Here is a 13,207-nt window from a genome sequence, read left to right as displayed (position 1 = left end):
CCAGGTACCTGGGGACAAAGATGGCGCAGGCCTGGGATGCACATGCTGAGCCGGTGTGTGTGTGTGTGTGTGTGTGCGTGTGTGTGTGTGTGCGTGTGTGTGTGTGTGCGTGCGCGTGCGCGCGCGCGCGCGCGCGCGTGCATAGTGCACACAGAGGTCGGGAAGAGGAGCAGTGGGTGCAGGGGCTGTGGGCAGAGGACACCTGAGAAGCTGAATGGGGGCTGGAGTGGCTGAAACAAATAGCCAGAAACAGAGCAGATGACACACCAAGGAAAAGAGGTAAGGCACTGGCCATTTAACAGCAGTTCTGAGTCTCGAGGTTGGGACCGTTTGGGACTGAACAGTGGTATCATACTGACTGATGATGGTACACTGGGTAAAGAAAATTTCTAAAGCAAAAAACTTAGAATCTCCCCAAATTCCAAAACTGAGAAGCAGGAGTTTTTTTCCTCAAGTTTTTTGAACCTGAGGATAAATTCAAGTGGAAAACAAGAAAGGAGCCTCCTCTGCCACGGGCTTAGGTTTCAGCCTGGACACCAGCTGCTCTGCTGTGGTGGGCCCTGAGGCTGTGCTCAGAGGACAGCACTGCACTCACCTGCAGAAGGGGCGTGTGCACATGGGAGACCACGTGGGGCAGCCGCCGCCACTCACGAATGGCTAGGCTGCTGGCCATTTCCACCAGGCGCTCAATGAAGCTGAGCTGCTGCTCCTCAGGGTGGCAGATGGCCAGGTATCCTCGATACATGTTGACCTTCCAAGCCATCTCTTTTGGGCAACTTACTTCTACCTATAGTAAAATAAAATTACAGAGAAAGTGATGGGTAGTCTTCTCGTAAATATAAAGAAACAGAAAAAAGTTCACTTTCTTGTGGCCAAGTATTGAAATCAATAAACAGAAATTTGCCTATAAGAAGAAACTTATATTCTTTACAGAATTCATTCATTTAAACTATCTTTTCTGGATACTCTCCTTTCCTGAATTCCAGTGCGTGGTCAATCTCTCTAGCTATAAAAAGCACACCACAGAAGCTTCCTAGAAGGAGAAAAGGAATTATACTCTGTACCATTCTCCTATCATACACTAAATTCTTCAGAATGAAGTTAATTTACTTTAAAACAAAAAAATGTGCAATTCAACCAAGTTCATGACTCAACCTCACACAACATGACACATTTATTATTTCCGTTACACACAATAGACTTCGAATATGAGACTCTTCATTCAATAGTCTTGATGGACAACAGCAAACACACCTGGTCCTGGGCTGACCCAGCTCACCCTCTCTGTGTTCATCAGTTTGAGCACTTCTGCCAACACAATGGGCTCTGTTCTTTCAGTCTCTATGGAGACTGAGGACTCCACATTTGATACTCATAATTGAATGATGAACTAATAACTAGTTTTTAATTTCACTCAAATTTAGAAAAAAACCAAGAGGAATGTTTCTTCCCCAGGGCTGTCTTTCAATTGCCAAACACCCAGCTCAGACTCCACGAAGAGAAATCTCCAAGAAACACACACACATGTCCAGGGAAGGGAGCCCAGCAGCCTCGTCCTCACTGGCACCATGACAGGGGAATGGGAGGATGGCTCACCTGCACCAGCGCCTCCTTCATGGCGGTCCAGTTGGACACCCGCCACGCACACTCCAAGACCAGGTACGGGTTTATGTGACCTTTGGACTGGCCGTACTCTGTCAAGGCCTCCCACTGGTTCAGTTCCTTGGAGCACCTAGAAGACCAGGGGTTTGAGGGCCAGAGCTCAGTCACCAGAGCACTGGGGGGTTGCAAAGGCAGGACAGGATTTTAGGCAGCATATTTTCACTACAAAGAAACGTAGCAGAATGTGGAACAGACTACCTACCCCTGGTCACCAACAACTGATGAACGTGCAGTCAAGAGCCCAGAGCCAGAGACATGGGAGGGAGGAATAAGTCACTGTTTCTCCATTAGCACGTTTAATTACTCAAGATCTTATATGCTGTTTTGGGTTTTGTTTTGTTTTTTAAAAGCACTCATTGTAAAGTATTCTCAGAGATTTTTTTCCTTGTTTCTTTTAACTGATCCTTGACTACACCAAACCCTGTGTTCAGCTTACCGAATCCAGTGGTCTTCCCAGAGTTGGTACTCAGGGAAAATGGCAGGGGATGCGTTACTCCTCTCATGTTCTTTTTTGGCCTTATCCATTGCCTTTTCATAGGATTCTTGTGCCTAAAAGGTCAATAATGTTTTCTTAGCACTTGAGACCAAAAGCACTTGATGTCATGCTCCCCAACTCACTACTGGGAGAGAACAGGACAGAGGCAGTGTAATCTCTGCAGAGATGGGAGGGGAGGCTGTCCACACCTGAAACTAAATCTCTGACCTTTAGGGATCAGAGCCACAAGGCAGAGCCTGCACTTTGAATTTCTGTGCTTTGGTGTCCTACACAGTACTTCGAGTGTGTCACAGTACTGAGAGTCATGCTCCTTGCTACAATGGAAGGACAAACCTCAGGACTGAAATTTTAGCACTAAAAGCAATCTACCTTCTAGCAGATAAAAAGCACCCACATTAGCATTTAGTCCATGATCAGGACTCTGCTTTAAAATATTTACGCCAGCCAGGCACAGGGGCCATGTCTTGTAATCCCAGTTACTCAGGAGGCTGAGACAGGAGGATCGAAAGTTTGAGACCAGCCTCAGCAACTTAGTGAGACTTGTTTCAAAATAAAATAAAAAGTTCTAGGGATGTAGTTCAGTGGCAGAGCATCCCTGGGTGGGTGCAATCCTCAATACCAAAACAATTAAAAAATAAAAGTGTGTCATATATGTAGGGTTCTCTTGAGACCTCAATCGAAGGGCCTCTACGTATAGGATTTGAATACTTCAAATAAAACAGTAAACATATTGTTCCAATGTGAACTCTGACTTGAGAACATTATATTAAGGAACCCCTGGAAAATGACCTTTTATCAATCACATGTGCAGGCATTTCATCCAACAGTAGCTACCTGTTCAAAGAATCCATGTTGCTCATAAGCAATGGCAGTTGCTGTCTCTGAATATTTGCAACGCTTCTGCCATAAACCAGCCCACATGTCTTCCTCTTGTAGCAGAGAGTAAAGTTCAGCAAGAGAGTCCAATATCTCCTGAAAGCAGATCACAGTTTCTAAGTGCTCATGACAAACTTTTTTCCAATAAAGCAACTTCACTGTACTCTTATTTAGAATCTCCTGGGAGATGTACTTATTGAAAGCATTATGTCACTGGCAAGAATAAACACAGAAAGCAGGTCCTCACCTGCTGAGGCGGTGTTATGCTCTCCTGCTCGTAGAACTCCGTCGTTTGCTTTGGTTTAATCTGCAGGCTCAACCCCTTTTCAAAGGCCTGGTGCTCCAGCATCAGTGTGGAGCGGAACCAGAGGTTGTGTGTCTTCCCCAGGTACTTCAGAACACAGGGTCTGATGGGGATCGGGGGGACGCACTGGGACATGGCTTCCACAAAGCAGTTCAACGCACTGGGCTGACAGTCCCGCTGCACCTGGTGACTGCCACTGCACAGGAATGGACTTATCTCACCTGCAAGAGCCTAGAACCCAAGGACATGCTGTTTTAGGTCTTTGTTAAAAAATCTCTCTCTCTCTCAAGGCATCTAGGAATGAAATATCTGGCAGTTTCCTCATCTGCTGAAACTTAAGACTGTATTCTTTCATGAATACTTACCAAGAACTAAAACTACACTTCTCCAAAACGGGAGTAAACAAATAAACTCACATGCTGCTGTCTATCAGAGAGGATTTTCCACAATCTGGGAAAAAGCTGGACCCAGGTCTTCTCTGCCAGCGTCGTGGAAATGTGGCACAGTTGTACAAAGGCACTGAGCAGAGCTCCGGTCTGGGGACAGAAAAGGACAAGCTTAGAAGGCCATGGGACAGGCTTCCTGCAATCCACGCTCAGAAGACACCAGTCATACCAATCCAACTGGTATGTCAGTATCACTCATAGAAGGACTCTGGGTTTAGGGACGTGGACAGACAGTCCTTCTTTCTGGCAGTGATATCAGCAGAACTGGGGTCTATAAAGGTGCCTAGGCTATAATGAGAATGTGTTGCTTTCATATGTAAGGATACTCTGCTTCCTGCTCCATCCAACAGAAGATCAAACATTTTATGCTTATCTAAGACAACAATGGTGTCACTCAGATACAAGTTTGAGGACTGATTTAATGCAGAAATTCAGGATTGGTCACCAAAAAAATTTTTACATGATAAACTTTTTTTAAAAATATTTTTTTATTTTTACAGACTGCCTTTTGATTCACTGTACACAAATGGGGTACAACTTTTCATTTCTATGATTATACACAATGTAGATTCACACCATTCATGTAATCATACATGTACATGGGGTTATGATGTGTCTCGGTCCACTTTCTTTCCCTCACCCTCTCTCACCCCATTTCCCTCTACGCAATCCAAAGTTCCTCCATTCTTCTCTTGTCCTGCCCCTGCCACACCCTCCTCACTTGGTATCATCGGAGAAAACATTCAGCTACATGAAAATTATTTACGGTATATAATTTGTCATTTTTCTTCATGTGGGTCCTGAAATGAACAGAATAATCACTCTAACACTCTTCAACAGTGATGTGGGATAGGAAGCCTTAACCGAGTCCATCATTACATAAAAATGATCACACCCATAGCTAACTGAAGACTGCATGGTTTATGGAAGCCAGACTTGGTAATATCAAAATGAAGTTGCATTTGGAGTCCCTCACCCCACAAAGGAAACTTGATTTACCCTATTAACTTATTCTTTTCTTTTTCTTTCTTTTTTTTGGCACCAGGGATTGAACCCAGGGTCACTTAACCACTGAGCCACATCCCCAGCCTTTTTTATTTTGAGACAGGGTTTGCTAAGTTTCTTAGGGCCTCACTAAGTTGCTGAGGCTGGCTTTGAACTTGTGATCCTCCTGCCTCAACCACCCAAGCTGCTGGGATTACAGGCGTACACCATCATGCTTGGCTATTCTTTTATATAGCACATGAAAAATAATCCAACAGTATGCCTATCACATACTTTTAGTAAATACTTTTACCATTTCTTCCAAGGGAGAGTAGTGGAGAAATACCCCCCCTTTCTTTTTTTTGTCCCCCATAAGATACCATAACTGCTTTCTCAAATATTTATCAGATATCCACTTCAGAGTCTCACTGCACTATAAAGGTTTCAATTGAGATAGGGGAGAAAATTAAGTGTAGGGAAGAAAATTAAGTGCAACTGGTTAAAAAAAAAAATTTACACTGCTGTGGAATAATCCTGATTTAGGTTTCAAAATATTCAGGAGGGAAAAATAACTACCCTTCCAAACTCACATACAGACCTTCACTTCACGAAGAGTATCAAGAAATTTGTCATGTCTGTTGGTTAACATGTGCAGCTGGTTTCCAATGTCCTTTTCAGAAAGTTCTTTGGTTTTGGGTGTGCTGGTCTGATCCCCTGGAGCTAGCTCGATATCTATTTCTACATCCTAAAAAATAAAAACAAGCAAAACCAAAAAGCCAAAGAGTTAAAAACACCAACAAACACAACTCCTAACTACACTTTTGGCAAGTAAAATTTTCACTAGTTTCCTAGAAATTTGCAGGCACAGGCTAAGAATCCCTAATCAGAAATTCCAAAATCTAAAATGTTCCAAAATTAAAAAGTTTTTTAGCACAAAAGTTTGTGATGTTGAAGCATTTAAGATCCTGGAATTTTGGATTTAAGGATGCACAACCATGGTGAAGTCTATTTAAATTTTCAACATCCCCAAATCTCCAAAATCTGAAACACTTCTTCTGCTCCTGAGCACTTCAGATAAGAGATACTCAGTGTACACTTAAATAATCTTAAATTCTAAAATAAACAAAACCCAAATGAACTAGACCATACTTGTCTTTTTAAAAACTATGAAAATATCACCATTTTGCTTTAAGTTATAGAAAGCAAAATAAAATAGTACAAATTTCAAATAGTAAAAACAATAAAGATTATTAAGAATCACAGCCTATCATTTCATAAAAGTCAATGTAGTTGCCTCCCTCCCTTATTCATTGAGATTAATACTGTCAGCATCACCATATAGGACATGGTTGGTATAAAGTTTTCTATGACTCAATTCCAAACAAAACAGGAATGAACCTCATCTTTGTGGGAAGTCACAGCCAACACTCAGAGATCATCAAACTATTCCTAAAAGTCAATAAAGCAACAATTTGATATATGCCCTTGAGAACACAACTACTTAGAGATGGAAAGATGGCAACTTATTCCACGCAGAAAATGATGATAAGGAAAGTTGACCACCAAGATGATCTCATGTTTAGCAACAGTGAAGAAAATTTTTAAATTCTTATTTGTTATGAAAGGAGGAGAAATAATTATGCCATTCCATAATTATTTGAATTAGGGATGAGGGAAGAAACTCCTCCTTTTAGAGCACAGAAAGCCAGTGCTCAACCCTTCACTGCTGAGTGATTACCTTCTAAGACTCCACTCAGGCTGAGCTTCCAAAAGCGAACAACCTCAAGGAAGCAGTACCTAAAAACTCTTGCCTGTGGCCAGGCATGGTGGCACACGCCTGTAATCCCAGCAATTCCAGAAGCGGAGGCAGGAGGATCACCAAGTTTGAGATCATTCTCAGCAACTTAGCAAGACCCTGACTCAAAAATTAAAAAAAGAGCTGGGAATGTAGTTCAGTGGTAAAGTGCTCCTGGGGTTCAATCACTGGTACCAAAAAAAAAGTCTGCTGTCATGACAGCCACCTTCCCAGGTAGGATCAAAAGCCGCTAAGACTAAAGCATCAACTTTGATGGACCCTCCTTGGGAGCCAAAGAGTCCACACTGTCCATCCAAGGACTAAACAAGGCTGAGACATGGAAGGTTCCTAGCAGGCTGCTAGTGAGACCAGTTAGAGTAGGGTTCCTTTACAGCAGGTATTGCGCCCCTAAGCAGAGCTTTATAGTGCAACACAGCGTCGACACTGGGAGAAAATCCTCAACAGTGAAATATTCTGTCCTAAGCAGTATTGGCTCATGAAAAAGTAATCTATCTCAAAATGGAATGGCAATACAAGATGCTTCTCAATTTTAACTTTCAAGAAAATCTAACTGAATGTACTTAGGCATCATATTCAGAGCTCTGGGGTAGAAAGATTTTGATACACTGCTCTCTCCATTATAAAATTCTCCAACAGGAATGGGAATTCTGCCTGTGAAATCCAGAGCCTCACCTCCTCTTTGGACTCGCTGTTCTCTCGCTCCCGAGGTTCCTGCTTGACATGAGTGACCATGGCGAAAGCGGCGCGGTCATGGCTGTCAGCCAGGTTGATGACATTGGTTATGGATGGAAGCATAGCTCCCTGGCAGCTAGTCCCAATGGGAGTGCTCTTCTCACACACAGCCAGGAGGAGCTGGAGAAGTTGACAGAGAAGAAGACAAGCCTAAAGGTAGGCACATGGCATCAGGGTGTGGGGACACATGGTCATCAACAGGAGCATGCACATAGAAGATCTGAGCCCACAGTTGGAGTCTAGGCTTCTCCCGGAGATTTGATGGGGTCTCAACCCTAACCTCCCTTCCAGCTGTCCTCAGCTCAGGTCCCAGGGCAGCTCAGCACCCTTCCCCTACTATGAGGACTTTCTCTTATTTCAGACATAGAAACCAGAAGACCTTTCCTCCACTTGCCTACTTTTTATTCTCTCTCACCACCGCCCACATCCCATCCACAAGCCCTGCCAATGTCACTTTCTACTGTACAAAATCTCCTAACTCACCTCTAGACCCACTCTCTCAAACCCATCTCCTTCCACTCTCCCTCAGGGCCTCTGATGTGATATAAGCCCTTGCAGGCTTCTATACTCAGACCATGCCCCTCCTGCCCTTAGCACTTCCCAAGACTGTTCTCCACACAGAACCCACCTAAGCTCTTCAACACAGGGTATTTGCTTAAGCTGTGCCGGACCAAGCCACTCTCGCAATCTGCAAATATTAACTGAGCACCCACTGGGTGCTGCAGAGACCCTGGACATTCATTTGTCTACTTCAGAGATAGTAGCCCCATCCTCATGGAGCTGAAGTGTCAAAGGCAAAGATGAGCCTGGACACATGCCCACTGGATAATGCAGCCAAAGAATCACAGCCAGGCAGATTGACGGAGAGCAGAGGGTGCTAGAGCAGCAGGATGTTTTCTTGAGATCTGTGCAGCATGCTGAATGCAGCTAATAACAGAGAACTGTATATTTCAAAGTTGCTAAGAGAGCAAATTGCAAATGTTCTCACCACAGAAAATGTTACTTCTTGGAAGTGATAATGTTAATTAGCTTATTTCATATCGTATTCATAAACTGTGACATCACCTTGTCTTCCGCACATACACACAATTGTAAATTGTTGATTTATAATTTTTTTTAAGAACCACCAATTAAAGTGAGGAGACCATGAAAGGCCAGGTTGGATGGAGACTAATGGGGGAGGGAGCAAGGGGCAGGATGGGGCAGGAAAGGGAGGCAACAGCAGTCATTTGTACATGAGAACTAACCTGGAGGCTACAAAGTTGTAAGAACTATTTTACAGCAACGGAGGATACTGTGATAGAGGAGGGTTGGGGGATGGAAGAAACTGTTCCTATCATCCTTGTGAGGGGTGGTGCTGACTGCAGAGTGGCCGTGAACTAATAACGCCAGTATTTGGTAGACCAGATATCTGGGGATGAGGGAGGGAAGGATCAAGAACCCTGGTTCAGCCCTTCCTCTAATCAATTCTTATGTACCTGCCACAATATCCTGTTCATCGTTGCATTGATTTTACCAGGCTCAGTGCCTGCTGCTTACTCAGCAATTGACAGATCTCCAGAATGAATGACGTGCAAAGCAAGAACTTTGCCCACTATGTTGCCATTAGCAAAATTCCACATCCACACTGTATTTGGCAGTGATAAAACATCCTTTCAACCAAAGGGATCTGAGACCCAATGCCATAATTCTGCTCCTTTGCATTAGATAATTTAATGATCTGACTCAGTTGTATTACAATGGTTTCACTCATTCTAGGAATGCAGATGAACACGTGCTTAGGGTTGGTAACCTGCTTTAGGAGACCTGAGGGCTGGTGCCTTGTGTTGATGAATAAGTCCAAGAAAGGAGGACAGCTGACTCCAATGGCCAGCAAACGGCTGGAAGCATAAGGAATGTCTTCACTCGCCTGCCACTGCAATGTCAATCCTGCTCTAGGTCTGGACTTGACACACTGACTATTTTACAACATCTGTTCCTACTACCCAGCTCCTCAAGCTGAAGAATCAGAACTGAAGGGGCTATCAGGCTGCTCTTACCTTCCTGGCTGAGAATGATGAGGGTGGCAATCACAGTACGCAGCTGACTTCTCCAAGGCATGGGAAATGTTTATATATATAAATGTATAAAATGTTTATATTTGAAGAAAAAGACATCTGCCTACAAATTAACAAGTATTATTCAGCTTGCGTATGTGTGTGGAGGGATGGAACCGATGGGCACTGTACTACTGATCCCCATCCCCGGCCCTATCCTCCACTTCTTAAAATTATTTGAGACAGGACCTAGCTAAGTTGCCCAGGCTGACCCCAAACTTGCAATCCTCCTGCCTCAGCTTCCTGCGTTGCTGGGTAAATTACAAGTGTGTGCCACTGTGCCCAGTCATTCAACTTTTTGATGAAGGATTTAAATCAGCCAAACAACTTTTAGATGAACACTGGGCCTTCAATCCTCACTGCTTCCGAGAAATTAACAGCAGGTTTAGGCTACACATGTCTCGTTCACCTGGGCATATGTGACATTGGCTTCCGCATCCTGCGCAGCAGACCCATGGCCGCCCCCAGCCACAGATGCTGAGTCCAACCTACCTCAATGCACTGCTTGATCCAAAAATGGCTCCCCATGGCTTCCCAATTCTGGGAGCAGGTCACATACAGAAGGCGCTCATAGACCCGGCGTTTCATGGAGTTGTCAAAGACCTCAAAGAACTTTGCCCTTATGAGAGGCTGGGCACAGCGCAACCCCGAGAGAAAGGCGGGTTCCAGTTTTGCAGTTAATTCACTGCCAGACAGGGCCTCATCCCTGTAACCAGAGGAGTCACATCAAGACATAAGAGCAGGCAGGAAGGTGGACTGCTCAAGCCATGAGCAAACAAGCAGAGACTGGTGGACACCAGCTCTCTGGAATGCCACTAGGACGGCCAAGGGGGTGCCACCAATCATGACAGGCTTAAGCAGCATTTCTGCAGAAGGCTTGTTAATGATGCCAAAATATGTTGCAAGATTTAGTATTTAAGTAATATCTTAAATTACACCATTTGGTCAGAGAACACATTATGGACCAATATATGCAATATTTGATTAGTTGCTATAATTACCTGTAGACATAGTTAACAAGGTCTAGAAACTGTGCATTTAACTCAAGGTCTTCTGGGAAACGCTTTTCTACATAGGTCATCATTTTCACAAGCAAAATGGACTTCTCCCGGAGTGTGGGTGTCTGTACAAAATTGTTTTTTAAAAGAAAAGGTCAATTACTTCTATTTGAGAAAATACATATTTCCAAGTATTTCTGCAATCTGTTTTACTGCTTTTTAAGTTCCTACAATTTTACCAGGTATAAAAAGATATGGCTATTTCTAAACAGAAAAATCAAAGATGACGTGAGTTATCTCTGGTTGCTTATAATTAAGATATGCCAATAAGATTTTCATGAGGTGTGCTACAACTCACTTAGAAGAGAAAGCAACTACATTAGAAGACAAATCAGAAGTGAGCAAGAACCTCAATAAGTGAAAATACTCATCCCTTATTATTACTATTGTTTTCTGACTTCCTTCCACCACCAGAAGAGGACAGTAAGTAAGGTTCATTGAACATCTTCACACGAGGAAAGCCACAGCAAAGATTAAGCGAGGGGTTAATCCCAATTTTCTACTTCACATATATTAAGTGAACTGAGTGAGCTTCATCCTAATCAAGCAGATACTATGAATGCAAATACAGGAAAAGAAAGTATTTTGCTTCAAGAAAGTTCAAAGGAGTGACAAGATGACACTTTTCTCCTGCATCCGAAGGAGGGAAACTAGGCCAGACATAGTGCCCTCCTCTCAGCTCACCTGATTGGCTGCCATTGGGGAATTATTCTTCACCCATTCTTCCACAATTTTTACCACAGCCCGGAGGATCTTGGCATCTGGGGACTTTTCAATGAGGGACGTCAAAATGGCCTGAATGAAGTTCTTGCGCATCTCCATGCTCATCACAGCCAGCCGCGTCTTCACCAGCTCCAGACTCAGCATCACCAGCTCGCTGGTTCCTGCTTATGCAGAGACAGAACACACCCTGACAAATCTCTAGATACATTCAAAAGGGCCACTGTCCTACATTACTTGGCATGTTGGGTTCCACTCATTCTCCCTCTCCTCCCCCACCAAATCTTTACTAACTAGAGCTCAAGGGACTCATCAATTTCTTACTGCTACACCTTGTGACAGTAGCCCTCTAGGAGCCCTGTCTGAGGAAGGGGGGGGGGGGGGAGGCGCACGCACACAGACACAAGGGACCGGATGGGAACTATGTAGGGCACCCCAGGCTCTCCACACCCTGCAGAAAGCAGTCACAGTGCATGAGTCCTGAGGTGCATCCAGTGGCCATGCCAACCACTTATCACCTAGATTCCTAGAGCCCTTGGCTCATGTCTGGAACCCACGACAGTTCTTCAGAAATGGCACTCTAAGTGACCAGTCTCTGTCTAAGAGCAACCCAATGCCTCTCACTTTAAAATTTTTCATTCTTACATCCATAAATTTTAAAAACCTAGTTTTGATTTTTAGTTTCTTCATTATAGAGGTGATATAACAAACTTCAAATAAACAGGACTTCACCTTAACCCAGTTTACATTAGAATTCAACCACACAGCCTGTACCAGTCAGGTACTTGATAGTATGAGGAAAACACTGGCCCGGGGTTGTCACCTGCAGTTGCCTCAGTGCTCCCGGAGGCTGCCTGTGGATTTAAATGCTCTCGGACCATCTTCTGAAGGGAGCGCATGAAGACAGATATTAGCCTGTCAATGTAGCTCGGGTTGTTGCTGCAGGCCGACTTGAGGATCATGAGGGTCCCTGCAGGGAGGAGTTGCGGTTGTTTCACAGAAGTCACAATGGCACCATAAATGAGAAACAACAATGTCTTTGAAAGCATTACATTCTGACAAAGTACAGGCTGATCCCAGACACCAACACCACGAGCTTTCCAGGGTGCGCTACAATCTGGAGCTCCATGTCTTCACTTTGAGCTCTTGACAATGGTCATTCCCACTGAACAGCGCTGACATCTGTGCTTTGGGACAAACATTGCCCTTCCCTCCAGTTCTGGAGTTTTATGCTTTGGCAAATGGCCCTTAGTAAAGCTTTATAACCCATAATAATTTGGGGAAAAAGTAAAGAAGGAAAAAAATAATGTGACAATTATTTTAGAATTTGGTATTTCATTCCAAAAACTGCATAAGTTCATTTAAAATCAGCAAAACTAACACAGAACATGCATGCTATTATGGAAAAATTTCCATAATATGGTAATGTCAATGATGAATATGAATCTGCCCTCCTCCACTGAGCACATGTCAGTGACAGACCTGCGTCTATCACAGAAGGACAATGTGGCCCATTCTCCAGGCCTACCTCACTCTGTGCTACCTCCAGCTCACTGGTCACCCCCACACAGGAGGGTGACGGGGCTGATGGAGAGCAGCTCTTCTCTATTAGTCCTTTGGAGAATGAACAAGAGAGATCCATCTCTCCTGTGATGTGAGCTAGGATCAATGGTTGACTCCACCTAGTCACAAACCTGCCTAGTTCCAAAACAGAATAAGTATGTACAGCAAAGGGTACCATTTAAACCAAAATTTATCTGGTTCCTGAATTTGAGAGACTAAATAGCAAGAGTTTAGGAAGCAAGAAATTTATACAAAAACCATAAATTCAGATTACAAAATTCAGACACAAGCATTTACACAAGGGTTATCTGTGTGCATACAAAAATGAAATATGCCACTGTTAACTACCAGAGGCTTCCAGATGCCTCTGATTTAGTTTTCCTTCATTTATGTTTTCAAAGTTTTACATAAGTATGTAAAAAGGGAGGGAAAAAATTTGTCAGGTGCTAACCTG

General features: G+C 43.7%; 1 protein-coding gene across 9 annotated transcripts in view; it reads right to left on the bottom strand.

Annotated features, from left to right (window-relative positions):
• The window catches only part of TRRAP (transformation/transcription domain associated protein), a 118,833-nt gene that overhangs the window by 32,184 nt on the left and 73,442 nt on the right, over positions 1-13,207 (bottom strand). For 8 of the 9 annotated variants that reach the window (XM_079121199.1, XM_079121205.1, XM_079121202.1 and 5 more), the window contains 12 exons: positions 12,014-12,160; positions 11,155-11,354; positions 10,414-10,535; positions 9,905-10,118; positions 7,257-7,436; positions 5,367-5,513; positions 3,755-3,874; positions 3,282-3,569; positions 2,993-3,130; positions 2,099-2,211; positions 1,597-1,732; positions 596-787 (listed from right to left, as the gene is read on the bottom strand). In XM_079121199.1, the coding sequence (XP_078977325.1) occupies positions 596-787; positions 1,597-1,732; positions 2,099-2,211; positions 2,993-3,130; positions 3,282-3,569; positions 3,755-3,874; positions 5,367-5,513; positions 7,257-7,436; positions 9,905-10,118; positions 10,414-10,535; positions 11,155-11,354; positions 12,014-12,160 (1,997 nt within the window). The remainder of the gene's footprint in view (positions 1-595; positions 788-1,596; positions 1,733-2,098; positions 2,212-2,992; positions 3,131-3,281; positions 3,570-3,754; positions 3,875-5,366; positions 5,514-7,256; positions 7,437-9,904; positions 10,119-10,413; positions 10,536-11,154; positions 11,355-12,013; positions 12,161-13,207) is intronic. The other variant, XM_079121201.1, reaches the window with a different exon arrangement.

This window comes from Sciurus vulgaris, assembly GCF_902686455.1.
Source record: "Sciurus vulgaris genome assembly, chromosome: 18".
In the NCBI taxonomy this organism is placed as follows: Eukaryota; Metazoa; Chordata; class Mammalia; order Rodentia; family Sciuridae; genus Sciurus; species Sciurus vulgaris.
Note: the sequence above shows the minus strand (reverse complement) of the source record. Positions and strands in the feature narration are given on the sequence as shown.